General features: G+C 42.3%; 1 protein-coding gene across 1 annotated transcript; it reads left to right on the top strand.

The window, feature by feature from the left end:
- Window positions 1-5,003: 5,003 nt before the first annotated feature.
- Window positions 5,004-10,760, top strand: LOC147424256 (uncharacterized). Its single transcript, XM_086501067.1, has 2 exons — window positions 5,004-5,155; window positions 10,298-10,760. Exons 1-2 carry the CDS (start codon window positions 5,004-5,006, stop codon window positions 10,758-10,760), a joined length of 615 nt encoding a protein of 204 aa, XP_086357193.1.
- Window positions 10,761-11,611: the final 851 nt, after the last annotated feature.

Here is an 11,611-nt window from a genome sequence, read left to right as displayed (position 1 = left end):
GGTGCAAGCATCACTCGGAGGACTGGTCTAGGACTACTTATGCCTTGTTGTAAGCAGACGGAATACCGGGGGCAAACCTTGGCCATCGGTGGGAGTGGCTGCCCTTATAGCCGTTGTAATTATGATTCCTGAATGTTGTCATGGCTTAACATGAGCATGACAAAACCTTGTAATTTTTTCGGCTACTCAATATAATTCACTCACAATTGTGAGTTTTGCTATTAAAAAAATATTGATTTGTCCCTCTGTTTGCAGGTGTTTGCAGGTGTTGATTCTCATCGCGGCAACACGTACAATATCTTTTTCCTGTATTCAGCTAGTATGACATTGTACTTTTCACACGTTTATGGTTATGGTGCGGTTATGATTGTGGTTATGGACATACACTTGCTACATGGTTATTGTGATTGTTTGTTATGATTGTTATGGTGGACAGCTAGGCTAGTGATTGTTTTAGACAAGTGATTACCATGTTAAGGTTATGGTTATGGTCAGGTGCCCAACCGATTATGGTTATGGTTATGGTAAAGTGTTTATGGCTATGATTATCATCAAGTGTTTATGGTTATGGTTATCTTCAAGTGTTTATGGTTATGGTTATGTATATGGTTGTAGTGATGGACATGCATGGTTATGTTTTTGTACAAGTTGTTGCAATCTCTCTTGATGGTGTCAAAGTTTTTGCTTTCTATTACAATATCTCATCTTAAATCTCCTGCAAGATCCTACATGGTTGTCTTGTAGTTTTTTTTATAAATGGTAACGGTAAAGCAAAGGAGACTATGCCGAAATTTTGCGGGAGAATAGCTTTTGGTGATGCTCGCTTTCTTGGGCAGAGGGCATGCAACTTGACACATGCATGTATCCCCTCTTTGACAGGGCACAACCATGCGCTAGGTTGCATGCCCTTTGCCCAAGAAAAAAGAAATTTGTACAGAGTCAAAATGTGCATCTCTATAGATGTCAAAATAAACGTCGATAAGCTACAATTGGTATCGCGACGCGCCTTTTGACGAATATATCGATGGTTTTATAGCGACGCCCACTTAGACGGATATATCGACGTAGTGCATCACAATATACATCAAAGTGACCCTGTTTTCTTGTAGTGATAATTTTTTATAAATAGCCCAGAACTTTTGGTACACAAATTTTCCATGGTTAAATAAGCATCAAAACACCTCTAGAACTACCAAGGCCAACAATGTAGCACCCTAGATCTCCCCAAGATGGTTGTTCAGGTGGTCTAATGCTATTCTTTTGAAAATTAGCCAAAAATAACACTCATTTTTTGGAACCACTTAGCTTGAAAAATGCTTTTCAAACACAACTTTACAAGTGGAATTAATCCCGCAAAAATTTTCCTTTTTTTTGTCAAGTCACAATATAGCTTTGTGGATATCAAGTCCTTTACAACCTAGTTCGCATCTCTTGTAATAATTCTAGGAAGTTGCTTGGTTAAGAGGACATAAAAGTTTCCAAGGACATAAAAGTGTCATGTTACTAATGATCAATATAAAGTAGCTGCCAAGCTTGGACTAATGATTTTTTTAAGTACTAATTCTTCCAACATCGAGTCATACATGATAGCATTCTCCTTCACCATGAGCAATGTTTAAACTCATTGCTCCTTCACCATAAGAAATGTTTAAAGTCATTGCTACCCCACAAATTATGGTTTCATGCTAAGTGTTAAGGGAGTCAATATCTCCTACACTTGTTTGCGATGTCTCATACACCACCCAAATATGAAATGTTCACAAACCCTTCATCGAGTGTGGCTATGACATGGAAGGTGACAATGTGTTATTTTTTTACCACACATCATGGTGAATGTTGCACAAAGTCTCTGTGTTCTTCCCTACACATTCTCTACAACTCTCTACCTTAGATTTTTCAAATGGGTAGCCACAATAAAGGGCAAGGCCAAGGGGCTATCAAGGCATTGTTGATTCATCTATGGTATAGGGAGAGGTTTAAAGCTTATGCAAATCATGTTGCACTTTGCCAAAAACTTGGGCCCAACTACCCCAATAATGACTTAGAGGATTTTCTCCAAAAGACAACCTTACCGTCTTAGAAGTCGAATTAATGATGCTCATGGTGGTAAAAGAGCTAGAGGTGAAGCTGACAAAGGAAGAGGGAGACACAACTCTCCTAATGCTTGATTCCTCACCAAACCACCAACTTGCCCAACCCTCTTGGACCACAATAACTTCCCAAGTTGAATCATTTCCCAACTCCTCTGTAGTTAGCAAAACCCCACGTGATTCTCACATGTCTAGGACTCCCCCCCAAGATATAGATTGGTTTTCAACACAACTTGCAAGAGTAGTGCTAAGAAGGTCCTCTACAACTAGCCTGTGGAAGGAGAAGATTATGAAAGGTGAAGCTTGTCGATCTGTGACGCAACCCAAACCTTGGCAAAAAGGAATCTGCTACTACCCTATTGAGTAACACAACCAACTTATGGACATCCTTGTTAAAAACATCATAATTATATTCCCTTTTATGTTATAGAATGTACAGCTCACTTTTTTGTCTAAGTGCCTTTTTGATTCAAGCTTTCACCACCCTTTGAATTTGATCCTCTGTATTGCAAGAGCAAATTTTACATCATTGGAAACTATAAGTTGTATATGTAATGCTTCTATGCTAGGCTTTAACAATGATCATGGTCTTTAAAGACCATTCATTAAAGGCTAACAAAAGGAAGGGTCTCAATTACATCATGCCTCAACTTGTTGACATGGAACAAGATGCAATTGAACCTAAGAAAGTAGGACCTATGGTGATGGTGATAGCCGTTTTTCGGCTCTCCATAATTGCCATAGTAAGTTACTCCACCCTACCAAATTCACCCAAACTCTATGGCTATCCCTACCATTTCACTGTAAATAGGCGTGTGTGAGTTAGGGGACTTTTCCCATATTTTCTTAAAAACCCTAAATTAGCTAGTCACTGGGCTAGTTGAGTAAAAAAATAAATAAAATCAAAAAAATAAAATATATTATGGCCCATTTATGTGTAAATATTGCATTATATATATAGCCTAAATATAGGAATTTTTATAATTATTCTGGTATTTTATTTAAATAGCTATACTTAGGTGTGTGTTTTATTAAACCTGTGTATGCCTTCTTTCATCCTCTTACACCATAAGTATATTTTGCCAATGTGTACATACTCTAACCTCATATTTTTCTTTTATACGAATCACCCCCACATTTTCACCCTCACCCTCGTGAAAACAAAAAAATTGATTTCTACTCATTGGTCACGTTTATTATATTATTTACCTGCATACCTTTTCCTCTTTCACCCAAAATAATACAAAGAGGGACCATATCATATGATTCCAATATCTTTCCATATCCATAATTCCTCCATATTTTTATTATTATTTTTACTCATTATTCTAACACCATGTGCTCATTGAGCTAAAGTCCATGAATAGTCCATACACTAGTCCCACCATGTATATATTTCTTTATTCACCAATAATCCTCCTCCATGCATGGGTCAAGGGCAACTTGGATGCTTTGTATTATGATATGACAAAGGAGGGACTCACTCTTGGATGCATTGTACAAATTCAACAAAGGAGGGGGCCACTAAAAGACTTTTGCAGGCATAAAAAACAGACTTTTTGGTGAGATTTTTGGCACCTATCTCCACTCCGAATTTGGAGCGGTGGTCAAAAGAGAAAATGTAGCCCACTCTCTAAATAATCACCTCAAATGTTTTCATGATTTTTGGAGCAACCACCGGTGAGCTATGATTTTTTGAGTGGACCCCAGTAGCCCATAGTCTTCTCTCACCTCTTTCCACACTTCTACACACACACACACACATTCCTCTCAATTCCTCACTCAAACCTGCACCTACAATGGTTTCTCTCACCTTCTTCACCATTAACCTCCCCACTTACTTCCATAGCTCTCATATGAGCTCTCCATGTACATACACCATCTCTATGCCTCTCTCTATTATCTTCAAAGTACAATTCCATCTTAACCCTTATATATATACATAAATTCAGCATGTGTACCATGCTTAACCTCTGCAAATCAAGAGATCTCATCAATGGAATTACCATTTTCATCGTGATAATCAACCTTGGCGGCGGTGGCGTAAAGAAGAGAAGACGAAGAAGAAGATCGATAGTCATTTTGATAACCTACACAAGTAAGTTAAAAACTTCTTCAAGCTTCACCATCACAAGGATTGCCTCACTTCATTCAACCATCTTACTTCAACCATCCACCTCATTCTACCCATTGTAAATTCATCATTAACTTTCTAGTGATTACTAACACTAACCACCACTAACATACTAACACAAAATAGTCATTGACCTAACCATAAAAGACACCTCACCTCAAGACATGTGCATAGTAACTCTCTCTCTCTCTCTCTCTCTCTCTCTCTCTCTCTCTCTCTCTCTCTCTCTCTCTCTCTCTCTCTCTCGCCCTAAGACCCGCACAACCTGTGTCCCTCCCAGGATCAAGGGCGGCCTGTGGAGGGGCGTTAAGCCTCCAAGCTCGCCTGCAACAAAATCAAAGCCTTCTCAGAGTCTCAGAACTGTAGCGCCCTCGCTCTTTTGACCTAGAGCAGCTACGACCTGCTCGGAGCTCAGAGTTTCGATCTGCTCTCCCGCTCTCCCAACCTGCAGCTCCCCGACCTGGAGCTCTCCTGCCCTCCCAACTTGCTTCGAGCTACGGGTCCCTCTCTCTCTCTCTCTCTCTCTCTCTCTCTCTCTCTCTCTCTCTCTCGCCCTCCCAACCTGCTTCGACCTGCGAGCCTAAACTAAGCAGGGACTGCCACAAAACTTCAGTTTGGTGGGTGCACTCAATAACAAGAAGATTAGCATCGTAAGAATGACGACCAAAACCAACACTCCGAAGAGCTTTGCGAAAACACGACCAAGCTTTGCTGCTGTCCTAGCAACGCCAAGCAAATTTGACCGAATCGAACGCCTTCAAGCAGATCTCGATCGCGTCATGGAAGAAAATCGCGACCTCAAAGCTCGCCTTTGCAAGCTTGAGGCGCGATTTGATTCCATGGTCGATCTCGCCACCAATAAAGTGAAAGAAGTCGAAGCCAAGGCCATCGAAACCCACTCAGCAACCGTTGCGAACGTGAAGACATGTGTGTGTTGGAATTAGGGTTGCAGAGAAACACACACAGCTTGGAGAAGACGAAGGGATCACAAGGCACACAATAGAAAGTGTGTTACTTAGTGTGCAATGTAAAGATAGTTAGCCCTAGAGTGATGGGCGTATATACAATGCACGGGGGAAAAAACCTCCTAAAGAGGGAAAAAATGCCCCGGCGGTCCTAGTGTGTTCACACACATCACTACCACATGTATATGGTAACAAATCCCCCCTGGAGTGATGCGGTGAACGAGAGCTGGCACATGAGTAAAGGGAAGTGCCATGCCCTGAGGACAGGATTAGTCCACAAAGGGGAGTAAGCCCAAAGCTTTGCGGAAAGCTTCAAGCTTCTCACGAGACAATGCCTTTGTGAAAAGATCTGCAAGGTTGTCCTGTGTTGGCACATAAGCCAAGCTGATCTCTCCTGCTGAGAGCCTCTCCCTGACATAGTGGTAATGCACCTCAATGTGCTTTGTGCGAGCATGAAAAACTGGGTTCCTCGCAACTGCCAATGCGCTCTGACTGTCAGTGTAGATAGTGTTGGCAGTGTCCTCTCCAACACCCAAGTCAGCCATAAGGCGTCTGAGCCATACACACTCAATCGTAGCTGTGAAGACTGCCCTGTACTCAGCCTCACAACTCAAAGTGGCCACAGTAGGTTGCTTCTTGCTCAACCATGATATACATGAACTGCCAAGCATGAAACAAAAACCACTTGTGGACACTCGCGTGTCAAAACAACCAGCCCAATCTGAGTCCGAAAAAGCATGTAAGTCTGGCGGCAATGATCCCCCCTTGGGATAAAACAATCCAAGATGTAAAGAGCCACTAAGGTAGCGGAAAATCCTCTTGACAGCCTGCCAATGCTTAGACCCTGGCCTATGCATAAATCTGCTGACCTGCGAGACTGCAAACTGAATATCTGGCCTCGTGTTGCATACATAAATGAGGCAGCCAACAGCAGTTTGGTAAAGAGTGACATCAGCAGGATCGCCAGCATCATGTAGACTCAACTTCAAACCTGTTTCCATGGGAGTGGCAATAGGTTTGCAATCCACAAGTCCAAACTTACATAGCAATGTCTCTATGTAACTTTTCTGACACAAGGCAATACCACCATCACACTGCTTAAACTGTATACCCAAGTAATGATGCAACAACCCCAAATCTTTCATCTTGAAAGTAGCATTCAAATCAGCCTTAAATTCAGCAATATGTCTCTCATTTGGTCCAATGATCAGCAAATCATCAACATAAAGAACCACAATGAGAAATACATCATCCTCACGCTTTACATACAATGTGCTTTCTGTTGGACTGTTACGAAAGCCTCGTTTAACCAAATGAGTGTCAGCTTTCTCATACCAAGCACGAGGAGATTGCTTCAACCCATACAAAGCCTTCTTACATTTGCACACTTTGTCCTCTTGTCCTTTTATGACAAAACCGCGAGGCTGCGTTACATAAACTTCCTCAAATATGTCACCATTCAAGAAAGCAGTAACAATGCCTGATTGATGTACATCCCAACCAAAATGAGCTGCCAATGCACATAGAAAACGCACAGTAGTCATACGACAAGTGGGAGAAAAAGTCTCTTCATAATCTATGCCTTTTTGTTGTGCATAACCCTTTGCAACAAGTCGAGCCTTATGGCGATCGATCTCACCATCCGGCTTGCGTTTCAACTTGTAAACCCACTTCGTACCAATGGCCTTTTTGCCAGGAGGCAAATCACATAAAGTCCATGTGTCATTCTCTATAAGTGCATCATATTCTAATTTCATGGCAGCAATCCAATTTTCTGAATTCTGTGCTTCATCAAAAGACACAGGCTCCTCAACATCATGTAAACTAGACACAGCCAAAGCATAACAATCTGATGCATAAGATGCATGGCGAGAGCCTGAACGAGTACGACTAGATAAAGGTGCATCCAATTTACTGTCACGCAAAGTGTGCACCAGCCATTTTGGCATACCTCTAGCCTGCTCATTTTCAGCCCTTTCCTCATCAAGTACATCATGTACATCTACATCAGTAATAGGCTGTTCTAAAACATTTTCAGAAACCCCCATAGGCTGTACATTTGCCTCATTGGAACTTACATTCTTATTTCCACCACTGAAAAGAGGCAACAAAGTGTCATAAATGTCATGTGAGCTTACATTACTGTCTCTAGTACATGACAGCAAGGGCTGAACAGAATCTTCCACAAACACTACATCCCGTGAAACCAGAATACGTTTTGTTTGCGGATGATACAACCTGTAACCTTTGCTTTCATCACTATAACCAACAAAAATACATTTGACAGCCTTATCATCCAATTTTCTGCGCTGCACTTGTGGCACCAAAGCATATGCCAAACAGCCAAAAACACGCATGTGCTCAATAGAAGGTTTTCTATCATGCCATGCTTCATATGGAGTAATAGACTGCAAAGCTTTCGTAGGACACCTGTTAAGTACATAAGTGGCACACATGATGGCCTCAAGCCAAAAAGAATGCGGCAAAGCTTGACTTTTGACCATACATCGTGCCATTTCCGTTAGTGACCTGTTTTTCCTCTCATCAACACCATTTTGCTGAGGTGTATAAGGCACTGTACATTGGTTTTTTATCCCATGACTAGCCAGAAATGCATTAAATTCATGAGACATATACTCCCCCCCTCGATCGGAACGGAGGGTGCCCATAGTACATTTTGAGACATTTTCAGCCATGGCCAAAAATTGTTTGAAGCACATAAAAACTTCGGACTTCGCTTTAAGCGGAAATACCCATGCATGCCTTGAGTAATCATCAATGAAAGTCACGAAGTACAGGTAATTGCCCAAGGACGGAATTTGCATGGGCCCACAAACATCACTATGCACAAGCTGCAACCTGCATGTGGCCCTAACTGAACCATCCTTTGGAAACTTAGAACGCTGCATTTTACCTAGAATACAGCCTTCACAAACATGTTTGACAGGTGCTTCAAGAGGCGGCAAAGAAGCAACCATATCAGATTTCTGCAAACGCAGCAAACTGGCAAAATTCAGATGACCAAAACGTGCATGCCAAAGTTTTGCATCTGAAATAGCCCTTGAATCTGCAACAGCATTTGCAAAATTTTGTCCACACTTGTCATATAAAGTGAGCTTATACAGCCCACGGCACAAAAGCCCAGATGCAACAATTTCATCACCAAAACTGAGATCATGAACTGTACATCTGTCATCCACAAATTTGACTACAAGTCCAAGTCTAGCAAGTGCGGATACAGACAAGAGATTCTTCTTGATCCCAGGTACATAAAGTGCATCAACAAGTGTGAAGGAACTGCCATTAGCAGCAGTGAGCACAATCTTTCCAACTCCCTGAACTGGATAAGAGGCGTTGTTGGCACAAGTGACTGAATTCCCATGAGGGACAGACTCGAGAGAGGTAAACAATTCACGATGTGAGGTAATGTGCTTTGTAGCACCACTGTCAAAATACCACACATGTGAATCTGCAGCAACTGACAAGCATGCATCATGGACAGCAGGATTGTAAGTGCACTCTGCGCTAAAAGCCCATTCTGCATCAACATCAGCATCACAATCTCCTTTCACAGAAGACTCAACAATGGCTGCATTTGTAGTGGAACCAGCATTTGCAGTGGAACCACCCTCTTTCTTCTTAGCCTCTTTGGCCTTCAACTTAGGACACGACTTGATCAAGTGATCATTGGCTTTACAATAATGGCAACGCATCTTCTTTTTGCCCTTATCAGCAGAATTGCCAGACGAAGTGCTGCCAGCAGAAGCATTAGGAACAGAATTTTTGCCACTCGCAGCAGAACCATAAGAAGTGGCTGCATTACTGTTACCACCCTTTCTTTGAGAAGCAATAAAAGCCTGTTCAACTGCACGCTGCCTAGTCCTATTTTTTCTAGAAAGTGACTCTTGCAACAGCAATGTGCATAATGCATCAAACTTGACAACTTCATGATTTCCTTGGGTCATGAGTCTCCAAGTACTAGCAAAAGTCTGGTAGGAATCTGGTAAGGCATCAAGAACAGTCTGCACAAGGGAACTGTCCGAAATGACTTCACCTGCAGAAATGAGTTGCTCATTGATATCCTTGACACTAGCAAGGAAAGTGTCCATATCATCTTCCTCATGCATAATCTTCGACTCTAGCTCTTTACGCAGCAAAGCAATTTTAGCCTCATTGCGGCTTGCATAAAGACCTGCTAAAATACCCAAGCCTGTTTTGCAGATTTTGTTGAACGGATGTGAGGAATAATGGTGCGCTTCACAGACAACGCAATCAATGCGTGAGCCTGTGCATCCTTAACATCCCAACGAGCTTGTTCTGCCGTAGGCAAACAACTCTAACAGCTGCAATGCTTGCAGCAAGACCTGCAACATCCTCAACATCGCCTACATCTTCAGAACCAGGACGTATATCAATGCCCTGCACAATGTTCCAGACACCTTTTGACACAAGAACATGTTGCATCATATAAGCCCACATAGGGTAGTTGTCCCCATCCAACCTGTCCTCAGCAGCAAACATCTTGAACACATCTGTGTTGTTGTTGTCAGCCATGGTAAATGTTGCACCTGATGTGAAAACTGCCCGAAAATAGGAGAAATGGAGCGGGAACAACTTGTGCTATATAGCACAAACCGTAGAAGACTATAAGGCACCTGTTATGCAGAGAACGGCACTGACAGAAAATCTGCACAAAATGACGAAATAGCCTGTGCAGTACTGCCCGTAGTGGAAACGGAGGCCGAAATGAGCCGAAATCAAAATATTTGTCGACCTGCGAATGCTCGCCAAAGCTCACTGAAATCGGAGAAAGTGAGCAGGCGTGTGCTGGAGCAGCTGGCGACTAAGCCCGGGAGGACGTGACCTGCTCTGATACCAATTGTTGGAATTAGGGTTGCAGAGAAACACACATAGCTTGGAGAAGACGAAGGGAGCTCAAGGCACACAATAGAGAGTGTGTTACTTAGTGTGCAATGTAAAGATAGTTAGCCCTAGAGTGATGGGTGTATATACAATGCACGGGGGAAAAAACCTCCTAAAGAGGGAAAAAATGCCCCGGCGGTCCTAGTGTGTTCACACACATCACTACCACATGTATATGGTAACAGTGTGACAGTAGAGCTTCGAGAACAACGACTCCAAGCAGAAAATACCCTCAAGATCCGCATCGGTGGGCTACCTCAAGCATGGGAAACAACCGAGCTCGACTTCTCGGAACGCATCAACTTCCTCAACGAAACTCTCAAGCCGATCAAGGTCGACCACAATGCAATAAGTCGTATCACTTGGAGAGGCCCTGACCTACCTATACCAAGTGGACATGCCATCCTTGAATTCGAAAGTAGGGAATTTTGGCTCAAGCTTCTCCAACAATCACGTCTTCTCAAGGACACGAAGTTTTGGATCGCAGAAGAACTCACCCCGCTACAACTCAAACGCAAAAGTGAAGAGCTCAAGAAGGTACATGAAGCCCGCAAACAAGGCAAATGGGCAGTCTACCGAGGTGGTAAAGCCATCATCCAGGAGTTTCGAAAACCCAAATCAGCTCTCCCCACAGCTGATCCCTCTTAGGTTTTTGTCCTTTTCATTTTTCATCTTTCCAATGGACCCTCAGTCCTTAACTGATATGTATTCAGTGCGATCTGCTACAAACGTCACCGTTGTAATGTTTGTTTTTGGTCCCATGGGTCATATCTATCTATCTATCTATCTCTCTCTCCCCTTCCTAAAAACTTACTTTCACCTTATCTACCATCAATAATGCTCTCTTTTGAGCCCACACCCATGACTCAAGCAGACAAACAAGGCCCGCAATGTTTTGATATTCAAAAAAATCATAATCCTGATTTGTTAGCTTGTAAATTAGGATTTCCAATAATCTTAATGAGGGGTCTCCAACCTATAAATAGGCCCCTCTCCTTCTTGTAAAACAACCTCCAACATCTCACATAGCACCCCAACACTCTATGCGTGAGCAGAGACTTAGGTGTAGCAACCACTTGTGAGCTTCACTCTAAGTGTGAGAGAAGCCTTCAAGCTACACATTGCAAGTGAGAGAGCGTGAGTTCCACAAATCTCAAAACCACTATTGTATATGCTCCTTCATCATCAATAAATTGAAGTTTGGTGCATCAAAGGCGTGATTCGACGTTCAAATCTTCGTCCTTCCATTTGTGAAATACAGTTTGGTGAATTCAAGGTGACTTGTGTATTTTGAGTTCTATCGTTTGATCTTGCTTTGGAAAGTGTTTTAAGTGTGTTTTAATTGCAAATTTTGTGTCCATTGTAAGAGGATATTGTGGTGAGAGGTCTCCCACACCCTAAGACAGTGTGTGTGTGTGTGTTGGCAATATTTACCAATCACTAAGCATAGAGTGATTTTTTGTACAAGTTCTACTGAGTAGCGTTAAATGGTAACCTTG

The sequence above is a fragment of the Adiantum capillus-veneris genome, chromosome 26 (genome assembly GCF_014529385.1).
Source record: "Adiantum capillus-veneris isolate H3 chromosome 26, ASM1452938v2, whole genome shotgun sequence".
Classification (NCBI taxonomy): Eukaryota; Viridiplantae; Streptophyta; class Polypodiopsida; order Polypodiales; family Pteridaceae; genus Adiantum; species Adiantum capillus-veneris.
Note: the sequence above shows the minus strand (reverse complement) of the source record. Positions and strands in the feature narration are given on the sequence as shown.